This window comes from Medicago sativa, chromosome 1, assembly GCF_051527215.1.
Source record: "Medicago sativa cultivar Bolivia chromosome 1, Bolivia_mono, whole genome shotgun sequence".
NCBI classification, from domain to species: domain Eukaryota; kingdom Viridiplantae; phylum Streptophyta; class Magnoliopsida; order Fabales; family Fabaceae; genus Medicago; species Medicago sativa.
In genome coordinates, this window is record NC_140749.1 from 30490478 (window position 1) to 30508936 (window position 18459).

At 32.0% G+C, this 18459-nt stretch overlaps 1 protein-coding gene, 2 long non-coding RNA genes and 5 other non-coding genes across 9 annotated transcripts; 2 read left to right on the plus strand and 6 right to left on the minus strand.

Annotated features, from left to right (window-relative positions):
* Positions 1–44: 44 nt before the first annotated feature.
* Positions 45–12005, minus strand: LOC146954197 (uncharacterized). 2 transcript variants are annotated; one of them, XR_015012267.1, is made up of 3 exons: positions 7718–12005; positions 4517–4617; positions 45–3520 (listed from the first exon to the last, which is right to left on the minus strand). It is a non-coding gene; the product is annotated as an uncharacterized LOC146954197 (long non-coding RNA). The 2 variants fall into 2 exon arrangements; XR_015012266.1 differs by having other exon boundaries at positions 45–4617.
* LOC146954198 (small nucleolar RNA U31b) lies at positions 7528–7612 on the minus strand. Its single transcript, XR_015025327.1, has one exon. It is a non-coding gene; the product is annotated as a small nucleolar RNA U31b (small nucleolar RNA).
* LOC146954199 (small nucleolar RNA U31b) lies at positions 8362–8446 on the minus strand. The gene has a single exon (XR_015025328.1). It is a non-coding gene; the product is annotated as a small nucleolar RNA U31b (small nucleolar RNA).
* Positions 9825–9900, minus strand: LOC146954200 (small nucleolar RNA Z195/SNORD33/SNORD32 family). The gene has a single exon (XR_015025317.1). It is a non-coding gene; the product is annotated as a small nucleolar RNA Z195/SNORD33/SNORD32 family (small nucleolar RNA).
* Positions 10293–10373, minus strand: LOC146954201 (small nucleolar RNA U31b). Its single transcript, XR_015025329.1, has one exon. It is a non-coding gene; the product is annotated as a small nucleolar RNA U31b (small nucleolar RNA).
* LOC146954202 (small nucleolar RNA Z195/SNORD33/SNORD32 family) lies at positions 11531–11605 on the minus strand. Its single transcript, XR_015025318.1, has one exon. It is a non-coding gene; the product is annotated as a small nucleolar RNA Z195/SNORD33/SNORD32 family (small nucleolar RNA).
* A 10-nt stretch (positions 12006–12015) lies between the features above and the next one.
* Positions 12016–14127, plus strand: LOC146954203 (uncharacterized). Its single transcript, XR_015012269.1, has 2 exons — positions 12016–13166; positions 13408–14127. It is a non-coding gene; the product is annotated as an uncharacterized LOC146954203 (long non-coding RNA).
* Positions 14128–16790: 2663 nt separating this feature from the next.
* On the plus strand, positions 16791–18427 carry LOC146954204 (acid phosphatase 1-like). Its single transcript, XM_085715143.1, has 3 exons — positions 16791–17195; positions 17542–17751; positions 18094–18427. The coding sequence occupies exons 1-3, from the start codon at positions 16819–16821 to the stop codon at positions 18269–18271; spliced, it is 765 nt and encodes a 254-aa protein (XP_085571269.1). The 5' UTR covers positions 16791–16818; the 3' UTR covers positions 18272–18427.
* Positions 18428–18459: the final 32 nt, after the last annotated feature.

Here is an 18459-nt window from a genome sequence, read left to right on the forward strand (position 1 = left end):
GAGCAATTGAATAGGATAAACATTTCAGTTTGAAGGAAAAAAAATTATGAAGGAGAACTAATTCATTCCAATAAAAACCAAAGGATCAAATATAGTTGAGCATGTCAAAACAAAAGCAAATATCTGACATTATATATTGCCGCCTTTGCAAGATTATGGGCAACCATATACATTAAAAGTAATAAAACTCTGATAAACTAGCTCCTAGCTAAGACTTCACCTAATTGTGTCATCACGCACAGCTGAATTCAAAGAATACACCACTTTTTTCAAGTTTAAACAATAGACGTCTTTGTCAAAAGAAACCTCTCTAGCTCACTCCATCGCTGCTAACAATCCAAGTGCTTCTCCAACATCAACTGTTGTGAGTGGTTGCAACCACAATGTCTTCGCGCCTAAGAACATTTCAAATTCATCTCATAAGCACATTTCTATCCCCACACTATCATGGTACTCTGAGAATGCATCATTGACATTGCTTTAGCGTGTTCTGCTAAAGGGGTGCTGGTTTCAAAACATTCAGAGACAAGCAAGGCCAGAGACTCAACCTGAATGGTCAGATGTATGAAGGCTACATATTTTCCAAATAAGAATCTTGTCCATGCTTCTATATGAAATCACCTTAGTTACAAATTCAAGCTCGATTCTTCCAATAGGTAGAGAGACAATCAAGCAGATTCCTATAGTTAACCAAGATGAAGATGACCATGCTATGTGGATGGAAAACTGAGACATCAATCAATTATTATAAATGTAAAATCTAGGTACTTCATGATTAAATAGTGGGAAAAGATGCAAACATGGGCATAAATCATATCCTGATGATAAAGAGTACTAGAAAAAAGTTTGGAAAGTACAAGTTCCGCCTAGACAAAAGAATCTGATTTGGCGTATCCTTAACAACGTCGTTCAATACTAGAACTTAAACAAAAGAGCAATCAATTGCAACGTCCTATGCCCAAGATTCAATTGAAAATGTAGTAGATCATTGTTTCAAAAATTGCACATGGGCAACATAAATTTGGTTTGGGTTGTCCCTAGGAAAACACTTTGACTTTTGCACAGAAGTGTTTATTGATTGGATTGAGAATGTTGAAGATAAAGTTTTAGCATTGCTGAAATACAAAGAATTTCGAAGATCTGGATATACGTAAAAGCAAACAACTATGATTATTGCTTTAATCAAAAAGTTATGCAGTAACTAAAACACCGAAATTAAAGAAACATCTATATACCTACAAAATACATTCAAACAATATGTCATCATATTAGAGTTTGAAAAAACAGGTTTGCTGCATACACAGACAGTATACCACAAATTGTCATCATATGGGTAATTGGATATTAACCCCAAATGTTAGCGATATACTACATGTGTTTAAAGTAAAACTGTTTATCCTAACTTTAGTATTTATGTTAGAAATGCAACAATCATGTTATGAATACGTTTTATAGGAGAGTCTGAGTTTGCCGCATTTGTCTAGCCTCCATTTATTGGCCAATTATGAGAGAGACGTACAAGGGAAAGATACTAATCTTTCACTTGTGTCTGTCTCTCTCATAAATGAACAATAAATGGAGGAAAGATAAATGGAGCAAACACAAGATCGCTATGTTGGTGTATATCTTTAATTTTCAATGTTTGTAAGTTTATGCATTCTTTTGGAGCAACAATATCATAATAATTGTTATATACTCCTTCCAGTCTCAATTATAAGCAACTTTTTACTTTTAAGATACTAGTTTAGGCTAAAGATCAGCACATCCCAACAATTTACAAAAGAGAATTACAAATTTAATTAGTACCTGTCGTTTCTCCCTTGAGGTTATAATAAACTAGCATCATCTACTTGTTACCAAAAAAAACAGTGGCACCATCTGCAAAGAGAATATTTTCAAATCGTGTGTGTGTGTGTGTGTGTGTGTGTGTGTGTGTGTGTGTAGAATTAAAAAACCTAACTTTTTGTTTAAAAGGTTGAGAAACAAAGGATCAGAAACAAGTAGGGACAACAAGTATATACCTAGCATTTCAAATACTAAACGTAGGGACAATAAAAAGTTTCAATTTCGAAATATTTTCCAAATTACAAGTATCAAAATAAGGCCAACCTGTTAGATCATATCAAAACCATTGTTCATCAATGTTACAAACAACAAGAACAATTATAATTCAGAAATTCGCACATAGCGTAAATTGAATTTATAAAATTTAATTACGTTGCATTATAAATTTCTATTCAGAAATTCGCACATAGCGTAAATTGAATTTATAAAATTTTAATTACGTTGCATTATAAATTTCTATTCAGAAATTCGCACATAGCGTAAATTGAATTTATAAAATTTAATTACGTTGCATTATAAATTTCTTAAAATTTTGAAACATCTGTCAGATAGCAAAAACATTTTAATTGACATAGAAACAACAAATTGAACATAATCCTAGTATTCAATGCTGCTGTTTAAAAGTGAAGAGAAATGTGGCAAAATGCACTATGTATGTGGAGTTCCAATGGAGCAGATGTGAGCACTAAAACCATCACACCTGTAACGATGGACTCAGATAATTTTCCAGACATGTAACGGTATCAACCATAGTCTGTTGAAGAAGATACCTGACTAACGTCTGGAGACAGTAACAGTATAAAACAACTTTTGACTTGCACAGCAAAATGTTTGAACTTGTAATGACAAGCAAACATAATTCAGGACATAGATGTGTAGAGTCCAAATGGAGCAGAAGCGAGCACCAAAAAAACTGTCACTTCTGTAACGATGGACTCGTTAATTTTCCAGACATGTAACTGTGTCAAACCATTGTATGTGGAGGACACATGACTAATGTCTGGAGGCAATAACTATCTAGTTGAGAGCCAAAAACGTACAAAAATAAAAAATGAAAAACAAAAAGATAAAAAAGACAGTGTTTTCAAACAATATTATATTTATCAAATTCATCGCTAAAATTAGACAGGGATGATATGATAGATAAGAGAAATCACCTGGGTATGGTAAGATTGGACGCACTAATTTTGCTGGTCATGAGAGGAACAGAGATATCTTTAAACAACTAAAATCACCACACCACGTTACCACATTGTGAAAAATATATCGTAGACAATCGCTTAAATATCAACTAATATTAAAAATGAATTGTATCAAATTGCGAAAAGAAAGATCCCACAAGAGATCCAACTCGATATATTTGATAATATGGCTTGATATAGCTGGCTACATAAACCAGTATCAAATCATTACGCACTTCATCCCGATGAATAGAGGGATGTGCACGTATCATGACACACTGCTAAACCAGCAAAATATGCATCTTCTGAATGCAACTTGATTCAGGAAGAAAAGAGAACCAGTATTCAAACCACGCCAACTTGCTTGCATGCATTAGATAATGAAAATATTAACCAAAACGGGGTGAAATCAACAAGATCTTCAACTGTTAAGAGATCAACATTGTAACGAAATTCATACCACGCCCACTTCATTGCATGCATTTTTACAAAGCCTGGACAATTTTGAATTGTGGATAAGATACCATAGTAAAACAAACACGATGATAAAACCAAGCCAAAAAAGTGAGAGGAAAAAGGCTTGATTCATGAAATGATGCTTGAACATCAAAATATTGATGCCAGTACAATTTCTTAGGTGTTGGGCTCATATCAAGTGTCAATTATGAAAGCTCTGTCACAGTGGGAAAGAAAAAAAAAACCCAATTCAATATGAAGGGACAGTAAGAGAAAGAGGAAGAGGGGAAAGAAGACTAAGACAGAATCTGAGATACCAAAGCCGAACCCATTTGGTGAAAATGATGTGGCAGCACCTTCAAGTTCTTAACAACGTTGTTTTCTTTTTCTTTTCATTTGTCTGTTGATATTGATAAATGGAGAAGAACCTAACTCTGATAGAAGTTGGGTTCTGATTTCCCGATTGAATTTGGTATTTCCCACTAAAGACCTCTCTCTTTGTAATCATTGCCCAGACAACAATGAATCTTACCAGCACAATATATAGAGCACCACCCATTTGTAGGGTTATTTTTTTATAAAAATTGTCAATGTCTCATCCAAATGTTCAAAATTTATGTTTAGACGAGAGATCAACGAAAGATAAATAGAAGAAAAAAGAGGGTGAGAATTATGTAATAAAGAATAACAGAATTCATTATTTGAACATCAAATACAAGCAAAGCATGTGATGCTGTAAACATGTATCTATATCTCTTTCACTGTTTATTTTCTACAAATTACACGTTTCAAAAATATACATTAAAATCAAGACGGAAGTATTTGAGATCAAAATTGATGACAATATTTCATTTCTCTTTTAAGAAAATAGCATACTAAATTATTTTAAGGCAACAACAATCAAGTCTTATTCCACAAAGTGGGATCCACATTTTCAATCAAAAAATGTTTCAAGCCAAAAAGACCAATTAATCGTTGTTCTAAGCCACGGTTCAGCACATTACAAAATTTAAAAGGACAATTTTAATTATTACCTTTCAACCCTTGGAGTTTACAATTAGATTGGCTTTATTTGCAAAAAGAATATACTTGAATGAGATGTTGAGGAGGACATATGTCTGGAGGCAATAGATATCTACAAGAGAACAAAAAACTTAAATATAAAAGAAAATAAAACAGGCTATTTATCCAGACAGGTTTCATCATATCCATAAGAAGCCCTGATTTTTCAAAATAAACTTAACTGCTAAAAATAATGGATGTACAAAGATAACCAAAATGTTCAAGCCTTGACAAGGGTGATATGATACAGAAAAGAAATCATCCGGGTAATGTAGCTGGTCAAGGGAAGTGCAGAGAAGCCTAGGAAAAAAATATCTCCATACTACATTACCAGCAATATTTGTGGAAAAGAGGAATGCTAGGGACACTCTTTTCAACACTCCATTCAACACTAATTCTCTTATTGGGTGAAACCATTGTATGACCCACAATTTCAAATGGAAACCATTTTTAAAGTGAGACCCACCATGATTTAAGCCAATAGAAAAGTGGGTGTTGGAGAGTGTTGAAAAGAATGTTGCTAGCACTACTCTTGTGGAAAAATATCATACTCTAGAAAAACCTCTTATTAAATATCAACTGATAGTAAAAACATAGTTGATTGAAGAGAATTAATAAAAGAATAAGAAAACTGGGAAAAATAGTGTATCGAATTTCGTAAAGCAAGAACCCACGAGAGATCCAGCTCAATCTATTCAATAATACGGCTTCTTATAGCTGGATACATGAAACAGTATCAATGTACTTCATCCCAAACATATTAATAATTTCTTGTGTTGGAGAGCTTTTAACTTCTCTGAATTTCTTCTGAACTGGAATATTACAAATACCTCCAAACATATCAAACTTGAGAGGACAGATTTTAGGTTGATTAGTATCAATTAGTACTAATATTGTATTTATCATGTTAAATTATTGTGCAAGGCTCGTAGATTATAAATAAACACATTTGACACAAAACTATTACAAATAAGAAAGTGTTCTAAGAATTAGCAGATAGTCAGGTTCTATCTGTTCCAGAGACAGCGATGTCTTCTTCTATTTCAATCTATATTAATATTATCATCTTCAATATAGTTGTTACTCCTTTACTCACTTAAAGTGCACAACCATAAAGGCTTGACTCCCTCACCGACTCACGTTCCGGGTCGACTCGAACTAGATTCAGCTAAATTCTTTCCATAACTGATTTTCGCGCCAAAGGCGATGGTTTTCAAAATGACACACGGGATTGAACCAGGACCTCCATTTTCCCTTGGCTCAAACCACTTGAGTTACACACATGTAATTATTTCCCTTTTATCTTTTATTTGAGTATCTATGACATTGTTGGTTCACTATTTCAATTTAATTGATCAAAGTGTTTCTTTTTAAAATTTGAGCATAGCATTGTATTAAGAATTATAGCTTGTAAAATGTAAGACATTTACAAAAACTGCCACCTTCTCTTTCTTAAGATTAACAAAGCAATGTTTCATAAAAAAAAGATTAACAAAGCAATGAAATGTCCTTACATTTTGTAAGTTATGAATCTCAACATTATATTATGCTCAAATATTAAAAGGAAGCATTATTTGATCAATTGAAAAATTATCAAACAAACTCAAATAAAAATACAAAAAAAAAAACAAAGAAGCGAATTAGTTGTCATTATGAAAAGGCTTAATTGCATGTTTGATCCCTTATGTTTATTTTAGTTTTCAAGTTGGTCGCTTATGTTTTAAAAGTTTCAAGTTGGTCCCTTACGTTTTAAAAGTTTCAAGTTGGTCGAAAACGTAAGTTAGTCCCTTCCGCGACATGATATTGAGTTTAATAAAACAAAAAAAATTAAAAAAAATGTTTTAAAACTGATGTTTTAAATAAGTTAAGTTCCATCACCCGGATCTTTAAATTTAAGTGACGGAAGAGACTAACTTATTCCAACGTAAGTAACGTTTTGGACCAACTTGAAACTTTTAAAACGTAAGGGACCAACTTGAAACTTTTAAAATGTAAGGGACCAACTTGAAACTTTTAAAACGTAAGGGACCAACTTGAAAACTAAAATAAACACAAGGGATCAAACATGCAATTAAGCCTTACGAAAACCACCGCATTTAGCACCAAAATCAATGATGGAAACAATCTGACAGTATCTTGTTCATGTCGACGCGAAATGTGGGATCGGAAAACATAGTCAAGCCCTTGTGCTTGTGCATGGTACGTGAGTAAAGGAGTAACACCTATATAAAAGATAATGGCAGATAAAAATAGAAGGTATAATCAAACTTAAAAGAAGGTACCACATTAGAAACTCAATTGTCAAAATGAGCTGAACTTCAAAAACCAAGATAAAGAAGGAGAAGGAAACCATGTAGCAGGTTATGGGAGGTGCAGAAAAACCTTTATTAAAAATAATCTCCAGACAAATTTAACAGCAATCATTATGAAATATAACAAATCATCATTCCCTATATATTACTAACACAAAAACATTGTTAAATCGAGGAAAGTAATATTGCAATCATCATTCCTAGCCGTCAAAAAATAAAATAAAGGAAAACACATGCCATCTTCTACAACAGAACCGTTGGATTAACATCATCATATCTGGTTGCATTTCAAGCCAACAGACTATGTTTGAAATTAGTTTGAAATTAAATCATCATTCAAAAAACATATGCTATATGACAAACACCATCAAATCCAACGTCCAAATCAAAACAAAAACACAGCAAAAAATAAAAATAAAAATTTAAAACAAGAATGATATGATAAATGATAATAAACAATTAAAATCGGGAAAATGGGATCAGATGGTCGATGTTTCACCAAGTATGAATAAAATACACAGTAAGACTGGATGTCACATTTAAATATTTTTATCCTCATATCCCACTGTATCGATACTTCAAAGAGAAAATTGAAAAATAATAAAACAAACGCGGCTGAACAAAAATTAATTTGATTTTCGGCACCAAGATATATGGAAGATATAATAAGAGGATCAGATAAGAAGTCAGTCACCATGTTACACTATTATTATAGTGCACATTAAGACTGGGGCGACAATTACTATCATCACATCCTCTTTTTCACCAATTTATAATTATGTTATATCAAATGACGTATTCTATAATTAAATATTAATTTGAAATGTAGAATTAAAAAAGAGTAGAGTTGTGGTTGCAAACCTCATCGCAACCAGAGAGGATAGAGGAGTTCTCCCAACGAGGCTTGAAATCATGTGCAGCGCTGCATCGAGAAGTGAAATTTGGGTCTGTGTTTTGGGAATATTTAAACAAGCTAAGAAGCGGGGTTCATATTTGGGTTTTGAGATAACATATTCCAAAATTATCAAACAACACTAATGGCTCCAAAATCCAATCAGATGTTTTACCTTCAATGACCCCTTTCCTTGCAATCCAAGGTTAAGTTGGTTTTGTATCCTAAAGCCTATTTTGATTTCATCAATCTGAGAGATTTATTAGGTCTCTAAAAGCAACTAATTGAGACTTAAATGTAGACCTATACAAATTAAAATCATCTATCAACACCATCAAATCCAACATTGAAATAAAAAAAATTTAAAAAAAAAAAAACAAAATAATGTGATAAATGATAATAAAAAATTAAAATCTGGTAGATTGGATCAGATGGTCGATGTTTCACCAAGTATGAATGAAACACAGTAAGACTGGATGTCACATTAAAAAAATTTATATGCTGCAAAGAGAAAATTGAAATATAACAAAAACAAAAGCAACTCAACAAAAAAATAATTTGCTTTTCGGTATAAAAAAAATTAACACTACGATATATGGAAGATACAATAAGAGGATCAGATAAGAAGTCAGTCACCATGTTACACTATTATTATAGTGCAAATTAAGACTGGGGCGACAATTACTATCATCACATCCTCATCTTCACCAGCTATATCAAAGGATGTAGTCAATTATTAAATAATAATTTGATATGCAGAAGTAAAAAAGTGAAAAGTTTTGATTTCAAACCTCATTGGTACGAGAAAGGATAGAAGAATTCTGGCAATGAGGTTTGAAACCATGCCCTGACAGCAAGGAGGAGTTAAATTAGGGGTGTGTTTTGGGAATATTTACAAGAACTAAGAGGCAGGTTCAAATTAAGGCTGATATTAAGATCTAGGGACAATAATGAAATAAAACAATACACTTCTGTAATAATGGACTTAATTTTCCAGACTAGTACAGTAGACTAGTTCAAAAAAAAATTCCAGACTAGGAACTGAATCACGATAGACACTGATTTATCAAAAATAAAATCAGCATATACAAAGATAACCAAAATGTTTCAACCTTGACAGGGATGATATGATACACAAAAGAAATCATCCGGGTAGGGGTAAGGCTGAAATCTTTAATGTAGCTGGTCATGGGAAGTGCAGAGAAACCTGAGGATAAAAAAAATCTCCACACTACATTACCAGCAAACTTTTTCAAAAAGATATCATACTTCATTATGTTCCTCTTATTAAATATCAACTGATGGTAAAACCTAACAAAAAATAATAAGAAAGCTGGGGAAGTAATGTATCGAATTGTCGAAAGCAAGATCCTAGAAGAGATCCAACTCGATAAATTCAATAATATGGCTTGATAACGCTTGTTATAGAAACCAGTATCAAATCATTACACACTTTGTCCCAATGAACAATAGGATGAGCATGGATCATGACACACTGTTAAACCAGCAAAATGTGCTTCTGAATGCATGTAGATTTAGAAAGTAATAAAGAGAACCAGTATACAACCCACACCAACTTCATTTCATTCATTAGATTATGAAAATATTAGCCCAAAAGGGGTAAAACCGACAAGATCAACAATGTTAAGTGAACAACTTTGTAAAGATATTCATACCACCACAACAACTTTATTTCATGCATTTATTATATTAAAACAGATAACCAAGATTAATGTTGTGAGTCTGAAATAGAATAAAGAAAACAAAATTAACCTAACACTTCAATTTTTAAAATAAAAGTAAAATATAAACCTTGTTCAAAAAAAAAAAGTAAAATATAAACAGGGAATTAGTAACAGTAGGCTTATAATGAAGAAAACCACTGTGTCGCAAGACCTGTAAAAAGTTCATTGTATGCCCGTAAAAACGAAATGTCCAGCTACAACACAAAAGTCTGAATTCTGGACATCAGATACCATAGGCAATTATGCACAAATGATAAAACTAGACAAAATTTAAGGAGGAAAATGACTTAATTAAAGAAATTTTGAAATATGAATGGTTTCATAAACTTCCAAGAGATCAGATGGTAGTGCATGTTTGTTTCATCATCTATAACAGAACTGTTGGGATAATTATCATCATATCTCTTTGCATTCCATGCCTACGAACTATATTCTATATTAAATCACTAGCAAAAATATGCTAAATAAAAATTTAAAACATTCCCTCAAAAAAAATAAAAAATTAAAACATGCTATTAAATCCAACATCAATATCGAAACAAAACAAAATAAATAGTAATTTTTTTTTAACAAAAATGATTTTATATTGACAAATGAAAATGTGGTAGATGGGATCAGATGGTCGATGTTTCACCAAGTATGAAATTCACAGTAAGACTGGATGTCACATTTAAAGATTTTATCCTCATATCCCAACGTATCAATCAATGTTGCAAAGTAAAAATTAAAAAACATACAAACATAGTCAAAATTGATTCAGTTCAGTATAATGAAATTGACAAAAATGTATAAAATAAGAGGATCAGATAAGAAGTCAGTCACCATGTTACACTTTATAGTGCAAATTAAGACTGGGGCGACAATTACTATCATCACATCCTCTTCAAGAATTAACATCAAAGAATGTACTCTATAATTCAATACGCAGATTTAAAAGAGTGAAAAGATACGCCTTCACACAGATCTAAGATTGGAATTGAAAGAGTGAGGATAGACGGATTATAACATTGGTTTGAAATCATCTGCTGTGCAGCAATAAGTGTAACAATCAAAATAAAATGTGTCTTACTAAGAAAGAAAACCGATTAACAGAAAACTAAGAAAGGAAAAATGATTTTAGTTCTTTGGACGCCACAAATAATGGGTGGGACCAGGGCAAGCACCACATGCCTATAGCCAAGCCTACACCAATCCTAGACATGTTCTTTTTATGTCTACTTGCTTATTTAAATATGATTAATACTTTTTTATTAGTGTTATTATTATATTAGATTTTGTTCTTAATATTTTCAATGGCTTTGGTGAGTATATTTCAAAATTAAACCATACAAATTCTGAAGATAGTAAAAGTAAGTTGGTTGACACCGGCGTGTTTTGTTGTAGTTGAAAAAGGTTTATTATCAAAATGGTATTTCAATCAAAAAAATTCATCGTTGAAAGAGAAGTGAAAGGTTTATATTATAAACAAATTAGTTATTTCATTAGTTGAAACAACTAAGTTGGTAATAGTATAAACCTCCTACCTCTCATTCAATTATGAGACCTTCATTTTTTATTGAATGTCATTCATATCAAAAGCATTTTCAACTACGCAATGACATCTAATTCAATCCGATGTACTATACTATATAATTAGCAAAAGATAAAATGAACATAATAAATTATGGTTTACAATGAACATTACATTAATAACAAGGTTAAATTGAAAAACATACACACTAAAGCAATTTGGCCTTAGCCATGTCTTTCATATACCATAGCCTAACAACTAGAACAACTGAGTCATATCAAAAACAGAGCCATATCTTAGTGTCATGGTAAAACAGGGGTCATTCATCACAACGACGAAACACAGTAGAATTGGATACATATAGAATGACTCAATACAAAAATAAAAAATAAAATGAATAGGTACAACAAAAAAGTCTGAATTTTGGTCATCAGAGACAAAAACATTCAAGAAATTAAGAGATAAAAGTAATACAAAAAGTGGGGAAAAAAAAATGATTCAATCAATAAATCTAGATGGCTAAATTCAAGAAATCAGATGGTAGTGCATGTTTGTTTCATCATCTATAACAGAACCATTGGATGAATATCATCATATTTCCTTGCATTTTATACCAACAAACTATATTTTAAATTAAACCATTATTAAACTAACATATGCTATATAAAAATTCATATGGGAAATTTTTTCAAACAAATTTAATAAAAATTATCTAAAGTTAAAATAAAAAATGTTTGAGATGGGATCAGTTGGTCGATGGTAGAATCACCAAGTATGAATAAATTCACAGTAAGAGTGGATGTAACATCCAAAGATTTTATCATCATATCCCAATGCTGCAAACTGAAAATTCAAATTCAAATATAATGAAAACAAAAAGCAAAACAGCAAAAATTAATCTGATTTTCAGCATAATAAATTAACACTAAGAAAGATAAGACAAAATAAAATCGGAATTGGAACGAGTGCAGCAACGAGGAGTGAAATTAGGGTTTGTGTTTTGGGAATCATACTTATTATAAAAGCCAGTTAGGTCAAGCAAATGCTTAACCCTAATTGCTTTTGTGTTTTCCCTCCCAAACACATCTCCTAGGTGTGTTATGCAAGCTTTGGTACCATCATTTAATGATGCATTTAATGTTGATTTCAAGTTTTCAAATTTGAATTTCCCTCCCAAGTGTGGACATGTCATCATTAATGTCTCCTTGGTGTGTTATGCAAGCTTTGGTACCATCATTTAATGTTGATTTCAAGTAAATATTTTTTCGTAAAAAAGTTTCGGTAAAATATTTTTTTACTTTAAAAAAAAAATTCGGTAAAAAAAAAATTCCCGGTAAAAAAAAATTTTCATATTTTTTTCAAGTAAAAAAAAATCCCGATAATTTTTTTCCAATAATTTTTTTTTTAAAAATAGTTTTTTTCGGTAAAAAAATTTATTTGTAGAAATTTTGGGGCTTAGGGCCTTTTAGATTGATTCACATATGAAGGTCATATGCTAATGCTCTCCATTAGTTTATGTGGTGTTTTTGTTTATTGATGCACTTCCTTTACATTGCTCTTTTTTGCCGTTGTTTAGAAAAGTTTAATTGACGTGTTTTTTTTAAGCAATAAATTTATTTAGATCGATTCACAAACTAAGGTCATAAGATATTGTTGTTAGTTTCTGTGCTTTTATTGTTTATTGATGCACTTTGTTTACAATGCTCTTTTTGCCGCTATTTAGAGAAGTTTAATTGACATTGCATTTTTTTGTTATGCAATATGTGTCGCATGATTATATGTTTTTGGGTACACACCATACAAAAGACATTGGTTATGAGTTGTACCGTTATGTAACTTTGGTGGATCCAAAATGCAATCATGCATAAAACGAAGAGTTGTTATTGTATTGAGATACACAAAGCACGTATATATCAGCAAGCATGCACTGGTTTTACATCTATAATTGTGCAGTACTTATGATATGAGCATGTGTATGGGAGGACTCCACACGTGTGTGTGTGTGTGTATATACCTAACTGATGGACAACTAATCAGCATTGCAAAAAATGAACCATTGACTTTGTTATCTAAAGCATAGAAGGAAAAAAAACCAAACTGAGCATGAAATGGGCAACAAGTTTCACAAGAATCCTCTAAAGAGAATCATTGTATTCATATGAGGTAAAAAAGTCGTAATATAAGTTCGCGCACTCCTTTTGCCGATATCACTAATGGAAAGCAATAATAATACTATAAGTTATAATGAACACAAAGAATTCTATTGCGACTATTGTCAAGATCACTTATCCAAATATATTAGATAGCATGACTGATATAGCTTATTTTCAAGACAAGTCCATATTAACTCCAAAGCATTCAATTGTCAAACAAATAAACGATTATATATTGGATTTGATTCCAGGCGAAGCAAAAATGTATCTGAGTTAAGATTCGCCGTTAGCAACAAACCCGAATGGCGATGCAATTGATGTTGTCCACACTCCTGAATTTCTCAACACAATTAATACATCTGGTCTTCCAAATCACAAACTCAGGTTAAAGGTTGGTGTTCCAGTGATGTTGTTAAGGAATACAGATCAAAGATCAGGATTATGCAATGGCACAAGACTAATCATAACTAGAATGGGTAAATTTGTGCCTGAAGGAAAGGTTATATTTCGAAGCAATATATGCAAGAAAATTTTTTATACCAAGATTATCTCTTACTCCTTCTGATGTCATGATACCTTTCAAATTTCAACGGAGACAGTTTCCGATAGTTGTTTCTTTCGCAATGACTATTAACAAAAGTCAAGAACAATCTCTGAAGAAAGTTGAGATATATTTGCCAAGTCATGTGTTTTCACATGGTCAGTTATATGTTGCAATATCAAGAGTTACCTCAAGAGATGGATTGAAGATGCTTACAATGGATGAAAATGTTCAAGATGCCAATGTGACTTCAAATGTAGTATATCCAAAAGTATTTCGTAATGTAAGATAAGTTGTGCTAAAAATCAATGATTTTTGTACGATATTTTGATTTATTGCATTCCAATGGTAGCAACAAATTATATTACTAAAGTCACCATTATGAGACTAATATTTATCGTAATTGGAATTTTATAAAATATTACTTACATATCGATTCAGTTATAACCAATTAATATAGGAAGAGACTAATAATCATAACTTCAAACGTGCATGTGTAAGCTGGTAGGACCCGTGCGGAGCACGGGTCGATGGTCTAGTATTTATAAGAAGCAAGCGTGGGTTCAGATTAGGGTTTTGAGAATAATAACGGAGGCGCACCCGTTCCAGTTAAAATCAAATGGGTGGGTACTGCTTTAGTAGTTGAGGGTCCAGCCCAACATGCTAAGATTCAAAACCTTTATTTTGTGAGTTTTGCTATTTTGACCTCCCTAATTGCTCACAAATCTTGAAAACAATGTTTTGTGGTTATTTATTTATTGAAGCATTTTTAAACACAAAAAACAAGGTTCAAGAGATACAAATTGAAAGACTGAGGAATTATAGGGGGACAAAAGAGAAAACTTCTTGTTTTGTTACGCAGCTGATATCCAGTTCACGAAAAAAAAAAAGATCTAAAAAAAAGTAGTCATCAAATGCTTCAGCCAAAATCAAGGAGGAGAGACTTGGGAGAGGTTCATAAAGCACAACCAATGATGGGAGTTCTTTGACCCATCATAAATTCATAAGTGATTTTAATAGATTTTTGATCATGTCAACAAAATGATCCATGCAGAGAACAAATAGATATGGTGAGAGAGGATCACTTTGACGAAGACCGCAGAGGGGATGAAAATGTTATGTTTTAGTACCATTCCTTAAAGGTTGCTGAATTAATACTCATGATCAAAGAAATCATAGAACTCGGGAAGGCATAGTAATATAGGGTTCCCCGTAGGAAATAAGAATCCACTTTGTCATCGTCTTTCTCAAGATCTAGCTTGTATATCAAATCATCACTGTTCTTCTTCGAAATCTGCATATGGTAAATAAATTCTTGGAGAATGATAGCATTATCCATTGTGATGTGACCAGGGATACAGGGCCGGCCCATAGCCCGTCGAGGCTGGGCTATGGCACCGGGCCTCAATTTTTTTGGGGCCCAAAATATTTTTTTTTATATGCAAGACACATAATTAATGGTTATATAGCTATTCAAAGCAATTAAATACAATCCGTTCAGCTTGCTTCAGCGGTGCGCCTTGTTTTTGTAGAGAGAGGTCATGTGTTCAACCCTCACCAAAGTGTGATTTTTAATGATTTTTTTTAAAATGAGTTATTTATTTATTTTGGGGCCCAGAATTTAACTTTTTTTTTGCATCCCTTGTAAAACTAAAACTGAGCCTATGAATTTGTTAAGACGGCCCTGCAGGGATAGAACTACTTTACAAGGGAGAGATGGTATCACTGAGCATATAGATCGTATGTGATTAACAAGCACTTTAGATACCAACTTATGCGTCACATTACATAACTCAGGGACGGAACCAGGAATTACGCTTAGGGAGGGCATGTTCAAAGTATAAGTTGGTAAAAAAAAAAGAAATTTTCAAATGCACAACATAAGCAATTTAATTAGAAATTATAAGGGGGCATGTTCAAAGTATAATTTGGTAAAGAAAAAATAAATTTTCAAATGCACAACATAAGCAATTTAATTAGAAATTATAAGATATATTCAAAGTAAAAATACACTCAAAATTATAAGAAATTTCAAGAATATGAGAATGATGAGTATCTCGAGGCTTTCTTTGAGAATGAATAACTAAAGTAATTTTTGAATAGCATAGGAAGAAAATCCGAAACAACAAAAAAATGCAAACGTATGAGAATGAATTCCCTATGAAATTGCGAGCAATGAATCCTTTGGGGTGGCTGAGAATGCACAATCATAATGACATACAATGAGTCAAAATTTTAAAGCAAAATTGCAACGAAAAATTCTAAAACAAGATTCTCATTAAGCATTATGATACTTTTGTAAATTGCTGACAAAATCTCAAATTCTTTGTGTCTTTTATGGATTAGAGTAATTAAATCTAAAAATTTAAGTGTTTAAGACCCAATATATTGATTCGAAGAAAAAATTCATTATAGAAATTTAAATGTGGGGAATCGTGATCTCTGTTGGCCCCCTTCTAGCTTCGTCCCTACATAAACTGATGGGTTGATGACGTCTCATGATGTGATGTTTTTAGCTATGTTTTGGAGTTTATTTCTATGCATTTGAAAACAAGATAGAGATTTTATAGTGAGTTGCTAGTAATTTTGAAAATGTTTTGATTTGAGTAGTTGTAATTTTATTTCTTCCCTAACCATACATGTTTTGATATTTTATGGTTTAAATAATGTAAAACAACAATTAGTATACCCCAAGAAATACGTTTGTTTTATTTTATATCCAAAATTAATTTTTAAAATAACCGTGCAATTCACGAATGAGAAACTATATCAAAGGAGTCATATGGAACTGAGTATATGATCAAGTGATAAACCCCATTTGTCAAATGTAAGACCAAGCATATATTCTTTGTCTTGTGTGAAAATTTAAGATCCTCACAGAGTCACAGAAATCATGTAGGCACGTTTCCCCTCATAATTGACATTTCGCTAGTTGTTTACTATTTTGACAACCATATATCATGTGAGTGTGGTGCATGTCAAGGTTTGTGGCTAGCTATCAGACCCATGTGACTTTAATTTCTTAGTCATTTTCATATAAAATTAAGTAGTTGGTTCCATTATATCCTATATCTACCTATAACTACCCACGTTTCAATTTCCTTTTGCCAAAAGAAAAAAGATGAGGAAAGCACTTGGGTGGTGTTTGGTTTGCACATGCCTTTTAATTCCATTAGTAGTTGCAGATTGGAACATATTGAAGCTATCACGTAATGGATTGAAGATTAGCTTAAAGAACTATTGTGAAAGTTGGAGAATGAATGTTGAGTTACACAACATTATAGATTTTGAAGTTGTGCCTGAAGAATGCATTGAATCCATTGGAAAATATATGAAGTCTACACAATATAAAGTGGACTCAGAAAGGGCAACTGAAGAATGTTTGGTTTATCTTAGCACAAGTTGCAATTTGAAGAAAGATGGAAGAGATGCTTGGATTTTTGACATTGATGATACTCTACTTTCAACTGTTCCTTACTACAAGAACAATCAATACGGGTAAATCATAAATTCACTCTTTAATAATGTGTTAATTATTTGGTTAAACTTAAGTATTTACGTCCAGATCGTTGGATGAGATGATTCAGATCTCTTTCGTTTTAACTTTAAATTTTGAGTTTGAATCAAACCTTGATAATACAAAAACGTTAAAACTTGAGGCGGAGTTTTGTCGTTCGTTGTGGTCTACCAGATTGAGTGATTAGTCTCTGGCTCACATAAAATACCCGATTTACACGAAAAAAAGTGTCTAGAAACTTTATATGGTTTTTAATTCCTATCTTGACCACCTTGTGATTACTAATAATAGTTAAAGAATGATGATGGATTTTTTTATTGACTATAGGGGAAATAAATTGAATGTGACATCTGTTGAGGAATGGATGAGAAAGGGTAAAGCACCTGCTCTTGATCACTCATTGAAGCTCTTCAATGAACTTAAGTCAAGAGGTATTCAAATCATATTGATCACTGCAAGGAGGGAACATCTCAGATCAGCCACAATTGACAATCTTGTCAATGTTGGTTATTATGGGTGGACTAAAATTTTCTTTAGGTAAGTAGAATAATTTCTCTATAATTTATCTCTTTCATTCAGTATATCCTTTGATATGCAATTGAAGGTATGGACAAAAATATCTATTTTAGTTTTTTTTTTTTACGTCTATTTAGTTGGTTCTATGTTTTTAGAGAAACTTTAAATATGTCTTTTTTATTTCGTCAACTTTTTTTTTTTTTTGTGTTTGGGATTTGAACCCTGGACTGTGCATATATTATGCATTGTCCTTACTAACTGAGTTAAGGTCACGAGACATTCGTCAACTTATTTTGATCAAAAGAGATGTGTCCTAATTTGTTCCATTTTTATTTCTTGTAATATAATTTTTTTCATTTGCAGAGATATAGCTAATGAATTTGTATCAGTGGAAAAGTACAAGTCGAATGTAAGAAAAGAGCTAATGAACGGTGGTTATCGCATTTGGGGCATTCTTGGGGACCAATATAGCAGCATTGAGGGGATTCCAAGCCCTAGAAGGACATTCAAACTCCCAAATCCAATGTACTATGTTGCCTAACTAGTGTGTACTTGTGTTATGCGTGAGATACATTTTGTTTTTGAAATTATTTATTTGTTTATTAAACTTCAAATATTTTAATTGTATGTAACTAAATTTTTTTAATTGTATTGTATTGTATTGGTGATGATATAATAAAGGTTGAAATAATTGTTAGTTTTTTTTAGAGGGAAATAATTGTTAATTTG